We start from the raw sequence: 15,291 nt of genomic DNA on the forward strand, positions 1-15,291 counted from the left end.
GAATTATAATTATTATTGTCATAATATCTCATTTTATGTCAGTTATTAAATTGTTCTCATCTCAATCCATGAGTTTTACCTTTTTCCTGATTCTCCTCCCCATCCGACATGGGGGGCAGGGAGCAAGCAAGTGGCTGTGTGGTACTTGGTTGCCAGCTGGGGTTAAACCACAACAGTGACTTACAATGCAACCACTGCTCTCTTGCTCGTTACCAATTTTACAATTGATTCTTCAGAGATACCTGGGAGTTAGTAGAGACTACTTACAATGGAAGATACTATCAGCTATGAAGAATAGATTAAGAAGATGTCCATGAAGAACGACAGACAAAGCTGCTTTTGCCCTAGGACAAAATGATGAAGAGCAAGATAACATGAAGTCTTTTCCAACCCTATGCTTTTGACTCCCAAATCTATAAAGCAAAGAAAAACATACGAAAATGTACAGTGTGGTAGGAAGTCCTAAACAGTAATAAAAATGCCTAAGCCTGACATAAGCAAAACTTGCAGAAAGCAGTTCTGCCTACTGGGCAAGAATTAGTTTCCAGGGAAAAAAAAGTAAGTGCAATTATCTCCAGTATGCTGCTAATGACAAGAGGAAAACTCTTCTTACTGCATCATAAGTCTGGGGACACCATACAAGTTCATACATGCACTGTGTTAAGCAAGCTACGGTTCTTGCAATACTAAATATACAACAGCTACCATAAACAAAAACACCTACACACAATTAGTCTTCCTATCTTCCCCTACATGAAAGACACATAAACATTCTGCCCTATTAATTAATTTTATGAAGATATTAATGTCACCTTGATGAATGTAATGTTGACCTAAAGTCTGGTGACAAAGCAATGAAACAGATCAAAAGCAAAAGCCAGAATTGTACTAAGAGCCAAATTCATGCCCTTGTTTGGCATTAACAAAGAAACAATTTCTTTCCTGTTGTCAGTGTTCATGTTGAGAGTTTTTAAATAGTATTCAAAAGGGTATATTAGGATTAAGAAAAATTTGTCTCCAGCTGGAATGCCCAGAATCTTCTTGACTTATGTTGACATTTAACCCCTTTCCTCCTTAAAAGAATTCAGGGAGGAAGGTATAGGTTTGACAGTCCTGAAGGCTGACTTCCCATTTACGTGGCAAACGGGTGCACGCAGAGGAGACAGGAAGAACTTGCTTGTAGAGTCCCGAGAATGTGCTGGGGCCTTGTCCTGCAGGAAGGAGCTCCATACCAGTTCTATTCTTGGCCACTCTGCAAAGACTGGCAATAATGCACAGACTCACATTTAGCTTTAGAACACACTAGTAGTTTAAATACTGTAGTGCCTGCTTATCTGTTAGAACCCACATTAATAAAGATTGCAGACAGCACTGTATAGAACTGCAAACTCTGAGCCACTGGTTTCCAAAACCACCTCCAATGGGATTTTGCTGAGCGTGGGCTGAAAACAAGCAGCAGCTCCCTTCCCTCGAATTCCAGATTCTCTTCCGCTTTTTTCTGCACCTTTTCCATGTCCATTTTGCAGTCATCCTCTCCTTCTAATCCGAATTGGCATTCCCTTCTCTGCATGCTCATTTATAAAACTACTCAAATATCTCCTTCCCTCTTTCCACACATTCACAGACATTTTACTCTTGGAAAAAGGCCTCTGTTGACATGATATATCACTAAATGCCACAGGAAAACTGAACCCTCTGCCAGTAATGAGTTGCTAGTAGAGTCAATAAGCAAATAGACAGGACCAGCTGTAGAAACAACTCAAACTGGGAAGTTCTGGTTATAAAAGTATAGTTAAAAAACCCAGTAATAATAAAATACGGCCTGGACACACCAAAGGAGGTTCTAGAATCTTCCATAATGGAAATTTAAAGGACAGGTAAAAAATAGCTGCCAAGAACAGATCACACACACTTAAGCCTGGCTCAGCTAAGGATACTGTAGTAGTTCTTACAACATCCCTTCCTAGCTTTACATTGAAATTAGGTTGTAAGTTCACTAAGCTAATTGTATAAATGTTTTACAGTAGCAATATACACACATGAACACACAGATTTCTATAAGACATCTGACTTCATGCCACAACCCCCCTACAACAAGATTAAAGTCTGCCTAATGGTAGCTCAAGATACAGTTGTACACGACAAATAAGCATAAGATAGGGAAGTCTTCTACTGAGCTTCCAGAGGAACTTGACGAGGCCTCGTGTTACTCAATATTCCACATTCACTTCCAGCTCACTGATGGAAGTTGCCACTCTGAAAGATTTGAAACTTCTGTGTTTGTAGCATTACTCTGTTCATGTTATTTCACTAAGTAGTGAAGGCCACTTCATATCTTAAGTCCACTGGAGTAAAAATTAACAAACCCAAACACTACAAACAAGGATTTAAGGCTACAGAAAAGGAGACCCACACCCATCAAACGTAAGGTACTAACGTGCTATGATAACAAGTAGTGTGCACTATAAAAGACTAGGACACAAAGTAAATGGGTAATTTTTACACGTCACTGTTAAGAAGAAAACTAGGACATTCTGAGTTAGGATGTCCACTTGAAAAAGCTAAAGATGTTGGAAAGACTTAAATCTATATTGTAAGAACTAGGTCATTCCCAGGGTGGGGGTGGGACAGGAAAGAGCTAGAAATTAGGACTACTTAACACACCAAAAGGGTCAAAACCTAACTTGATAATGTACATAAAGTTTTATAGGAAGGAAAGAAGAGGTACTAAAAAGACACTGGCCCAGCCAAAACAATACAAAGAGCAACTGGGTGGACTAGCAGGTCCAGAGACTTCAAATTAGGTACAAATTTACAACAGTGAGATTACACACTGAGCACTGGAATCTATAATACTGTCTTTGAGGTCTTCAGTTCAGAACCAAATTAAAAATACAACGGGAAGGAGAGGGTATATACCTGTGTTGCACATAGCATCAGTATATGCTGTAGACAAAATACCAGTTACTGGTGACATATAATGACCTTTGATGTGGCAGTGTGTGCATAGATGACCTAATAACTCTTCCAAGCCTTAACTGTTTGAGAAGTCCACAATGCTTTTATTTTTAACCATACAGTTTAAGCATGAGACATAATGGGCAAATACAACATGAAAACAGATATTCATGCCAACCAAGACAGATAGGTTTCTGGGGTTATTTTTTTTGATCAAGTGACCTGCCTATTCTCGGAACTTTTGCACCTGAAGTTCTAGAAGTTAGTCCCTCACTCTATTGTATGGTTCTTACTCTGCACTGTTAATTCTAGTTAGCAAGCTCCATCAAACCTAGGTCAGAGGCCAAAAGAAAGCAGTATCAAACATTTCTGCACCGGACTCCTTGAGGCCTGCAAAATTATAGACAAACACAGAAAGAGGTGTTAATCAAGCAGAATAGTAATAAAGTCATAAAGCAAACACACACACAAAAAAAAAAGCCCTCAGTGATTCGCTTTGGGAAAGCCGTACCAGTAGTACCTCTCAGATCTACCTCAGATGTTCCAAAGATCAAACCCACCAGCATGACAATGTGCCTGAGAGACACAGTATCATAAATTATACAAAACTTAAATGATACTAGATAGTGTACATTAGAAGATAAAACTGGCAGTTCTGTTACCTAAGTACACTAAAAGTATGTGATAAAAACCAATTATATATGTTCTTCACACTACCCCTAAGCACAACTCCACATCAGCCCTGTTTCTCCTTTCACATTAGACAGCTGGATGCTGCTTATCTTTAAGGCACCTTGAAGACATTAAATAAATACAAGAAACAGGATCCTAGCCTCAGGCACAAGGTATGCATTTAGACAGGCACACCTTCCCTGATCAGTCAGCACTTTTGAAACTCTGGGCACATAGATCTGATCATACAAAATACAGAGTAATAACTGATTGATGAATTGAGGACCATCATTCCAGGTTATTCAAATAGGAGGCCTTACAGCATAAGCACATACAGCATGAGTATCCTGAGGATACTGACTTATTTGCACCCACCACTCCCCTTGTTAAGTCAACCAAAAGTACACTGTCCTCTCTTTGTATTCAGACTTAGCCTTGTACCTGGATAGTGCCAGCTCCACAGGCTATGGAGTCTACACAACCCAGAGTAGCACCAATATATTTCCAGCATGTGTTTCTCAAGGGTATCCATGTCATATTAACACCAAGATTCATGCTATCTTGTTATTCATATGGCTTTGATGCATCTTTCAAGATTACTTTTCTCACTGTTATATGTGTCAGCTCTCTAGCTATTGGGGAGGGGGGAGAATTCAACAGTTAAGCCCACCATTACAATAGCAGCGATCCCTGCACTACAGAGCTAATCAGTGATCCAAAGATAAATTGTTTCCCTCCTCCTGAATCATCTTCTGACAGTACTGCTAATTAGATGACTAGGTGCATTTAAAACAGGAGAAATGTCTGCTGTGGAACAACTGTATTAGCATCCACAACTGCCCAAGACAAAACCATGAATTCTTCTCTGGATATCAAAAAACTTCACCATTCCTCAGCAGTCAAAACCCTCAAATTCTCAAGTGATCACATCTGTACAGCAACACAAACTTGCCAACATGCAAACACACGGGACACTGAATTTGCACAATTCTCTATCGGATCAATGATCCTTGTTTTCATATATGCATGAAAAAAATGCAAAAAGTCTATTTTTAACATTCAGCCAAAGTGTTGAAGTATTTCCAGTCCTCCTCAAAGTTTAGCTACATGAGACAGAGCCAACAAGAACACCTGAAGGAATTTTGCAGCAACTTGAATATTTAGTACTGGCTTTGAATTTGAAGGTATATTTGAATAGAAAAAGATTCTGGATTTTAGTACAACTGCTGTTTCAACACACATCTTATAATTAATAGTATCCATTTCCTAATATGGTGTTTATTTCAGCGTAATGCTTCTCTCCCCCATGATTACTTATAGCTCCATCAGCCCTTACCGATTTTCACAGCTAGGAATTTAAAGGTTTGGGATCATGGCTGGGCATTGTTAATTTACATAAAGTCTTTACCTAGCTCAATCTTAAAAACAAACCTCAGTGTGCTGCACTTGCCATTGAAAATTAGAACAGGCGCTAATCAGTCAGCTGTTTCAAACTAGACTGCTAATAGTTTGACAAAGTTCAGTTTTTCTATATTAGTTATAACAGTATTCTGGTGAACATGGATTTGAAGTGTTACAGTGACAGCTAATAAAATCAAAATGCTAGTTTAATACTTTTTATACTTTAACTATAAATAAATCACAAGGTGCAATAGAAATAGTAAAAGATCATTCATAGCACACATGACCATCAATATATACATCTAAGCTATAATGTACTCCTGTTCCTAAGCTAAGAGAAAACAACTTCTATCCACTGTGATAAGACTATATATCTGCGGAAACTCCTTTTTAAAAGGATGGAGGGGAAAGTTATCACTGAAAACAATTGTCAGTTACATAGCAAAAGAAACATCCCAAACCCTCAGAACAGGCCAAGTGTTCTTTGCTAAATCACTTGACTGAACCCTGAGTATTATACTCACAAAACAATAGACAAATACATAATTGAAAAAGCTCTGGTGACATGGGGGTTTTTGAGACACCTCTGCTAATTTAATGGGAAGGCTTCCCTGCTCTTGGCTCTTGTGAAGTTGCTTATGCAGTAAGTCTAGAACTATCCTGGATTTTTCTCAAGTTCAATCATATAGCTGGGAGCCTGCAGATCAGACTGAACTTCAACTGTGTCAACCCCATGAGGCTCTCCTTCCTGGAAGCACATCAAGGTTCTTGCGTGAAATCTGATCATCAGCACAGCAGGATTAATGACAGAGGTGGTCAGGCTGATAAACTAGCAGAACAGAAACCTACTTAAATGAGTATGGAACTACATCTAAGATAAGGTCATAATGCAGTCTCACCCCTTTGTGCCAAACTGAAGCGAGACCCTGTTTGAAACTGATGTGAAAGAAAAGGCTTTATCACTCCTTGTCTCCCTGCAGGAGGTCTGTGGTTGTTTCTGGGAAAACAGACACTAGATACTCAGACTACCGCCATGCTCTCAGAGCAATGCCACTGATTGTGGACTGACTTGGCCATGTGATGTCAAGTTTAGCTTACTGAAAGAGGGGATGCAGGGGAAGGTTTTTAAAGTTAGCAGACTTATTTAAGCACGGGAAGGTAAACCGGGTAGCAGAGATTTCTCTCAATGTAAGATCTCTAACAGCTGTTTACCTCTGCATGCCACTACCTGACTAAACCAAGTTCTCTCTTAAAATAAGGTATTCTTAGTAAATCAGTTACTATGAACGCTGGAAATTTACCTTTACTTTTAGCCACTTTTTCCACCCACCTACTTGTGTTTCCTAATGATCAATAATACCATACCTTTCTGCTGGATACACAAACACCTTGCCTCAGGGTGCTTCTCCGTGATGCTCCTCACCAATGCATGGTAGAATATTACATCTATTTCTAGTAAGTCTATTCACAAAGTATGTAGCTATTCAACTACAAAACTCTTTGAAGTCCCAACATAAATATGATTGGCAATACCACTAACAGAATAAATTTGTAAAGCAAGCACTGGAAAAGCCTAATATTAAGAAGAGGGCTAAATCCTGAATTTACAGAATAGGAAAAGGCACAATGTCTAATCAGCAACACTGAGATAAACCCAAGACAAAACTACTCCAAAACATGAATTCTGAAACTCACACAAACAAGGTCTGTTACTTCCCAGTTACTTAGAGATGACCCAAGTCTATCTATACTCTTACATACTTCACAGCAGCTTCACCATAAAAGCTGTAAAAATGAGTTCCAGTGGCACACAGGACTTTAAAAATCAGTTCATTTCACATTAAGAAATGTCTGCATACAAAGACAGTTGCTACAAAATGCATTACAGAAAGTTTTCCAAGCAGGAAAATAAGAAAAAAACAAATAAATTAATAATAATAATAAAAAAACCCCAAACAACCTCAACCTTGTTTTCAACTGGTATACAAGCTGGCTTTTTAAAGAGCTGACCCGTATCAAGTTTCCTACACACCCCAAATAAAATTCTTCATATCTGCCCATTTGAAAGAGTTAAAAACTTGTGTTAGTGGAAATTTAATTTCATATATCTAGCTAAACAAAAAAACTTCTGTGGAGTGACTTGCCCTTACACAAGGAGAGAGGTATATATGGAGATCTGAATGCCTTTGGGTATTAAAGCAACATAAAAATAATTTTCATTTTCTAATTCATATACCTATTCACAGCAAGAAAGCTGGATAAGAGGTTTTTCCGTTTAACTTCTTAAAGAAAAGACCATAAAGTGCCACAGAATGGACATAATATATTGTGAGATAAAGTCTTCTGGCATTTCACTGAAATGGAAATAATTTGGAGGATAACTTTGTTTAAAGTCAGGTGCTAGGACAAGGAAAAATTATTTTTGCAATGCCTGAAAGCCTAGAAGTCAACTCAATGCCCTATTCCTCTAACCTTACCAGAGCAGTCAGAACAGCAGAAATATCACCAGCACTATAAAACTGGGGTTGCCTGTATAATTTCACAAATTGCTTTACAAAGATCTTATCCACTTCCCAGATTCATAGCAGCAAGTCACCAACAATCAGATTTTCTCATTCAAACTATTTACTTCAAACTAATCTCTGATTATTTGAGTTAGAGGCATTGCATAACAAACAGCAAAGGAAACAAGAGAAGAGCAACTAATAGTATTTAACTTCAGTGCAATAAATTTTGTGGTTTCAAATTCAGTAATCACGTATCGATCTCCTAATACATGCGTCTAGTGTTGGGAGGCAAAGACTACCAAATGAATGAGTACAATCCCACAAAACTAAAACTAGCTAAAACTAAAGACGTTCACACTTCCATATGACAGAACTAATAGCCATTGGTGTTTAATACACTACGTGAATGCAAAAATACACGTCAGACCAAAAGATAAACCAATTTTTTGTTGGGTTTTTTTTTAGCTTTTTGTTTCTCCCAAATAACCTGTGCAACTCCCCAAATAAAAGTGATAAAAAGCAGCTGGAAGAGTGACAGAGGAAAAATCTGAGACCTACAAGCTCTTCATCACTCACTCATCCAGACTAAAGTAAATAAAAGAACAGCTGACTTCAGTGAAAAGTACTTCTGCTGCTACTCTCATACATTCTCAGCCCCAAACATGAGGCAATCAACATCAAGCGAGGAAAGAACTAAACACACACCTTGAACACCTCAGAGAAGAAACCAGAGCCAATTTTCTCACATGTGAAGTCATCAAGACGAGTAAGTCTGGAAAAGGCACTTATCAGGGCTCTGTATGAAGAGGTACAGACTCTTCCTATCTGGGAAGCAGTCCCTTCTCCTCCAGTGCCACCATCAAAGTCTTCAGCACGCTCCAAGCGTGGTGGAAATCCTGCTATTGAATTCCGCTTACTTCGGTCCATTTTGAAAACAAAGTTTTATCTTGCTAAGGGAGGACTTCTCACATCTTAGGTAATTTGCTGTCTTCTCTACTCTTGTGGGATCCTAAAACACAAGAAATTGAGATTACCATTATTGGAAATATATCTAACAAGTTTGATAGGACTCAAACACAGCTTATACCAGTTTAAGGGAATAAGAAAAAAAAACCCAGAAGATACACAAGTAGGGGCATGAAGAAACGAAAAAAACCCCACCACAACCAACCACACAGCATCAAAGTCAGACAATTTAATGAACTTTTCATTTAGATTCATGGAAATACTCTTATGCTCTGGCTATTACAAGAATAGGTTTGGAACGCAAAATTTAACTGGTGAACAAACAACTTTCACCACCACCACCCTTTTCTTTTTTACTTAAGTTCTGGTTGCTAAAGCAAGCAGCTAAGCAGAAGGAAACCCACAAAGTGTAACATTCTGCTTTACTTCAGTAGAAGCTGGTGATCAATGCACTGCTATTGCAAGAAACCATTTCACATTAGTGACTGAACAAGGGATCCCCAACTATAAAAACCTGATCAACTTTCATTTGCCATAAGGAAAATTATTAGCTGTCAATAACAGTAGCTGAAGCACCAAAACCTTTGTTTTTAAAGCTTCCAGCTATGAGCATTCCAAGACCAATTCCTTAAATGGCAGAAAGACAAGTTTATATCCACTAAAGATCTAGCCCCCAAATTTATAAAAACATCAGCAATCCTGCTACAAAAACAAAGTATTCTTATAAGAAGCTGCCAGAACAATTCTACACACACACTTTTTAAAGCTCTGTTAATTTCAGTTCAACTGAAAACACAGGAAACAAGCTACATTTGCCAAGTAGGAGAAAAGGGGAAAAGGGAGGTAGTGGGGGGAGCAACAGTAAGGCAATTTAAAAAAAAAAAAAAAAAAAAAAGTATGTTGAAGTAATCTGGATGACTCTGGAGCCCATCAAATTCAGCCTGGACTGTCAACTTTGACAGGTAGCCTAATTTTTTTTTCTTTGAACCCTAGACTTAAAAGGTTATTCATCTTTTCCACACTTAACTGCTCATTTACAACAATTTGATAAGCCCCTACAAAACCTGAACAAAGTGAGCAGTCACAAGGAGGACAGATTTCTCTTTCCCGAGGGTGAATAAAAAACTGGAGGGAGGGGAAGGAAACAATAAAGTTAAAACCAAAAAAATAATGGTGGACAAAATAATCACAAAGCAGGGAGCAGGCAATTATACTCCTGTTTACACAGATGTACAGAACCTGAACAATACACTAAATTTGAAGAGCATCTCAAAAAACAGAGGCACACCAGCTGTCCTCTGAATATATTAGCAGTGCTGCTATACCCATCTTTGTATGCAGCATATCTTTCAGAGATGCTCTGTGCCAACACATCAGAAAAAACACATAGTCCTTCCCTTCCTTCAAAAATAAGCTTTTTTCAACTGTGTGGAATTAGTTTGAAGTTGTCCTCTCCAAAAACGAAAAAACCCAACACACACCAACACCACCACCAAAAAAAACAAAAACCCCTCTGTATTTTTCAAGGGTGTTTATTGCAAACATCTTAAGTAAGACTTACCTCTCTAAATGGGAGTTAGTGGGTATAAGTGAGTCTTACCAGGGCCTGATTAAGAAAATTTAATCTCTATCAAATCCCACATACAGAATTTTATATGCAGACTCCCATACGCATGAGTTTACTGCACTTTTCAGATGATAGCACTACATAACCTAACATTATGGTGTGGCTGACTGCCACACAGAAGATCAGGATCCAATTTCTGACCTCATATTCTTGCCCCATGAGCCTTGAAGGTCTGAAAATGGTACAGAAGCACCATGGGAAGGCAAAGCATGTTCTGTCTCCCCCAGGTGAGAAAAGTAGCCCAGCGAACCTCCTCAGCTATAGAGACGATGCCCAGGAATTTTCAATGCACGCTTAAATAATTCCTTTTGATCTGAAAGGGACAAACTATCATTTGGCTAACTTTAAAGGAGATTAAGAAAGAACTGTCTATGCAAGAAGGACAGAGAAGAAACCACAGTGTTAAAAATTCCTTTTCTGGAACAGGAGATGCAAGTATCTTTGGAGACTGACCAGAAAGCCTGCTGTAATTGAAGAAACAATTTTTTAGAATTTATTTGCACCAGAGTGGCACCCACATGTACTAGACACTTTCCAAAGAAGGGAGCAAGCATTTGCCCCAGAAATGCAGTCTGACACTCCAGTATCACAATAACACCATACGAAGTGGACCCTGGAGCTTGTAGACACCTCTGCTAAATCTAGTGGAACAACACATCCACACTGCAGCCCAGCAAACTTGAGCAACTTGTAAATCAGGACTGTAAGTTTAAGTTCTCAGGCAAAGCAAGATATATGCAAAAACAAAATAGGGAAGATTGCCAATGTTTTAACTAGAGGAAGATACCAAGTTAGGTAAGGGATCTTAAACAGGAGGAGAAGCCCAATTCTGCCTTAAGTATCCGGATACCATTAACTAAAAAAGATAGTTTCAACCTAGCCTCTCAATCTATTTAACAACAACAATCTCCCTCACACATACACATTCTATTGACTGAAATCATGTGCTGAACTTTGCAAAACTCTATACAAATCCCACAATGAAAGAAGATATTCAAAGTACTTCACACAAGACAAACCCCAGAAGGTTTTGCCATCTGGATTCCCAAGTAAGCCATTCCTTCATTTCTGCCTGCTAGAGTTTGCCTCCTTTCCAGACAGCGGCACGAAAGCCTTGGAAATTATTAGGCTAGAGCTCCATTTGTCTAGTATTCTGCCCAGGATTGCATATGCAGAATCAGAGGAAAATTTCAAGTGGGCACAGTTCCAAGTGGGCCTCCTGTCATTTTGGCCAATTACACTAATGATCACATCCTCAATGAAATCAACTAAGGTTTAATTGACTGTCAAGTCAGTCAGAGGTACTTTAATTTACTACCTTGTACAGTTAATTAAAGTGCACTGAACAGAACCCAAGACTATCCTGCAAATCCTGCAACCAACTACAAGGTTGTTGGGTGGGTTTTTTTCATATTAAAGCTCAGTTTAAAAACTCTTAAGCTGTACTCAACAGCCAGTTAAAAAAGATCCTGAACCCTCTAAAAAACAATTCCCAATAAATTCCCAGCTTTCAGACCAATTTTTCTGACATCTTTAACAAGACAAATGCACTCAACTCCACCAAGACAAAAAAAAAAATTTAGAAGTACACTTCTCAAAATGCACACCTGCCCTACTCATCCATTTATTACATTACTGAAGAGCACAATTTCAGAATGTTTCCCACATGCCCTACCACATTTTGATTTCCTGGCTTAAGAAAAACAAACCCTGAAGAAAAAAAGTATCTATCCTAATATAATATCAAGTTCCGTTTCTCCACTGCATGAATGCATTGATTTTTTAACTTTAGAAATTACTATAAATAAAAATATTATCAGTATTTATTTGGTTAATTAGAGGTTTGGCTTTGAAAACAATGCCTAAGCCTGCAAATCCCCAAAACAGCACATCAAGTTACATGCCACACATCAACATAAAACAGGTGACATATTAGCCAGTACTTAACATTTTATACTTCATAGACATAAAAATGGGTAAGGTTTCTCAGCTTTAGCAGCATCCCTTTAATGCCTGAGGGTATAAAACAAGATCCTTCCAAAAAACATTTCCATTCATTACTAAGATGTCTTCTGTCCCCAGTATCTTTATAAATGTGTGCATATTTGCACTCAAATGTCAACCTCACAATTTCCTAAAAGATGGCCTTAACAACAACAACAACCATTTTTAGACACAGAAGACTGTCACTAGGCATTCAGCCTGGAAAGCAATAAATCTGTTGGATGCATGTTATTAATTTGAAAAGGTTTTCTGGAGAACAAGATGCCAAAGCTTTGACATAAGTCATTTGCCAAGAGTTAACTATTAGAACTCATAGTCTGATGTAGCTTCAAAACCCAACACTACAAAAACATGAAGGAATTATGTTGGCAAGTGTCACTCAACCAAATAATAACTGGGGGGTGGGGGGGGTGGAATTCACTGTAGTAATGCGCAAATTTCAGAAAAGCTTCAAAGGAATGTAAAGAACAAAATCTTCCAAAGACTGAATTGATTTTGAGGTCATTACCCAGGAGGAGGGAAAAAAAATAAAAATGTTTGGGAGGGAAACACAAGAAATCAAACTAAACAAGTAAAGCAAACCAGGCATTCCACAATTTTGTTCTCAACTGCTGTCATCCCCTTTCCTAACAGAGGAAAGTTCCTTGGTTTGTCTCTAACTTAGCTTCCAGTCTTCGGGAGAAAGATAGTAACAAATGTTTACAGTCAAGGTAGCTACAAGTACCAGAGCTTGTGCTGTTTGGCCCAGCTCACCCTGAAGCTGAAGTCTTTTTGACTAATTTTACAGGATAAGACTTCAGGTCCAGTTTACAGTCTTAGTTACGACACTGCACTCAAACATGAAATTCCCATTTTCATGTAGGTAACATTTTGCTTTAATTTCATCTCCCCTGTAGGCAATAATTCCTAGCTCTAGCCAGTACTGTCACAGTGAAAGCTTCCCACACAACTAGGGCTGACATTCCTCAGAGGAGACCTGCATTAGCCCTTACACCACTCCAGAAACTGGAAGTCTGCTAAACTGCATTGTGGTTTTATAATGCAAACAAACTGCCACAAGAGGCTAAACTGAAACAAACAGTTCATTTATTCTGTGACTGTAGCCAAGTTTGCAACCAGTAAGAGACAAGCCATTAACTTACTGCAGAGCTTAGGATTCAGGGCCAAGGTTGTAGGTTTAAAAATATTTGCATCAAGCATAGGCATAAATTCTGACACGTATTTAGAAGGCAAATATAACGGTGGGGTGGGGGAGGTGTATTAAAAACCCACAAACAAACAAACAGAAAACCACTTGATCCTTACGCCCATAATATAATTGCCGACAGTTTCTAGGGTCCAATTATAACACAAAACTAAACTTCTTCAGAAGGACCTTGCAAAAAAAAAAAAATCCATTCCTTTCCTAGCCTGGTTTTAGTCACTCCAATCCACAGTGCAGACAGACTCTAGCCTAGCTACAGAGCACCATTAGAGTTAAATAATCACTCGAGTAGATCATGTACAATACACAGCTGCAGCTTCACATGGATAATTTTAATATATTATGTTTGCCTTGCCTAACAAAACAGAGCTCAGTAAAGACACTGAGAAGCAGCTCATGCCTTCCAGGTGTCAGCAGGCTGGCATTTGCTTAGCTCTTGAGAAACACAAAGGGAACCAAAGCCTTCCGATACCAACAGGTATTGTAACATTTTAATAATCCAGGAATTTCCCCCTCAGCCTCTGCACCAGGTTTACGACTGAGGGCTGACAGCTCTATTAGCACTGCGGGGGGTCACAGGAGACATAAAGTAACTTTCTGCTGTTTCAATGCAGCCAGTGACACAGCCCAGCACAGCAACATCAAGAAAAGAGAACATGAATGCTTTTGATGGAGGGACGAAGGTAAAATAAGCAGGTTGAATTTCATACCTGACTGACCTCTCCTGGACACAATTTTATATTTATACATCATAACACAAGGCAGTCAAGATTTGTATTTTCCAGCTAAAAGTATCATCCCCACAAATATTGAAAAGACACTCTGTAATACACCCTTAAAATACAGCTGAAACACCAGTCCATGTGGTGGACATGGCTTCATGTTATGGTGAAACACCCAGCACCATGTTTACTTCAGGTACCAGCTGCACAAACAGAGTCTTGACTAATTTATTAATTTTTGAAGTGAGATTGGAGACATTGAAGACCACTGGTATTTACATATCAGTCCGAAGCACCCTGGTACCAAGGGGAAACATGTAACTCAGTTTGGAAACCACGGACCTGGAATATACAAAGTAAGCCTTCAAAAGCTAAGTCATCTCAACCAACTCCATTCTCAGTTTTTTTAGTCTGGAGCTATTACAGTTCTCCAGTGCAACCAATGGGACAGTCACATAAAGAAGTGGCTTAGCCACTACCAGAAAGGTGTTCAACTTAAGAAAAAGTGACAGGCCCATATGCAAAGCAGCTTACTATCTAAGTCAGAAAGAGGACTTGGCAACTGGACAACAGATGGAGCCAGTGCAGCACAGTTGCTGATTAGTAGATGTACTTACTGATAAATACATAACTTCAAATGAATACGTTAGGGAACCAATAAGCAGGAAAAGAGCTTTAAAAAAAAAATTATGAACACGGACCTTTTTTGACTTTGCCTAGAAGGGTGCTTAATTTTGTGCCAGGCTGCAAGATACCATGTTGCAAGGATACAACAAAAAGCTTTGCCACTGTGCAAATGCATGGTTCTCAGCTACAGGAAGAATACAGAAAGGGAACCTATGATGCAAGTGAACCACAACCTTCACTCTTTTCTGCAGCCAACACAGAAGCAACAGTCCCCTCCGTTAACCCTGCATTTCTTTCCTGAATTTATGAAACCATTTGCATAAAGAATTATAATGGCAAAAACAAATTTAAAGAATTGGAGGGTATAATTAGGTTACAGGAGGCCTATACCACCAGAACACCTTATCTGAACCAACCTTCTCCTTCCACTGTCACAAAAATGCTAGGCACTGAAACAAGGATTTTTCCATCCCTATCTCCTGCTGTACATCCCAATGAAACAACACAAAACCAATCTGAAGCAAAAAATGCACGAGAGCATGCACTTGCTACCAGGTACAGGGAACACACCCCTCTGCCTTCAGTTTAAGCTACCCGTGTTTT

General features: G+C 38.8%; 1 protein-coding gene across 2 annotated transcripts in view; it reads right to left on the reverse strand.

Annotated features, from left to right (window-relative positions):
- The window catches only part of TESK2 (testis associated actin remodelling kinase 2), an 84,410-nt gene that overhangs the window by 67,745 nt on the left and 1,374 nt on the right, over window positions 1–15,291 (reverse strand). For both annotated transcript variants that reach the window (XM_055814890.1, XM_055814889.1), the window contains exon 2: window positions 8,244–8,547. In XM_055814890.1, the coding sequence (XP_055670865.1) occupies window positions 8,244–8,465 (222 nt within the window). In that variant the 5' untranslated portion in view covers window positions 8,466–8,547. The remainder of the gene's footprint in view (window positions 1–8,243; window positions 8,548–15,291) is intronic.

The sequence above is a fragment of the Falco peregrinus genome, chromosome 10 (assembly GCF_023634155.1).
Source record: "Falco peregrinus isolate bFalPer1 chromosome 10, bFalPer1.pri, whole genome shotgun sequence".
Lineage (NCBI taxonomy): Eukaryota > Metazoa > Chordata > Aves > Falconiformes > Falconidae > Falco > Falco peregrinus.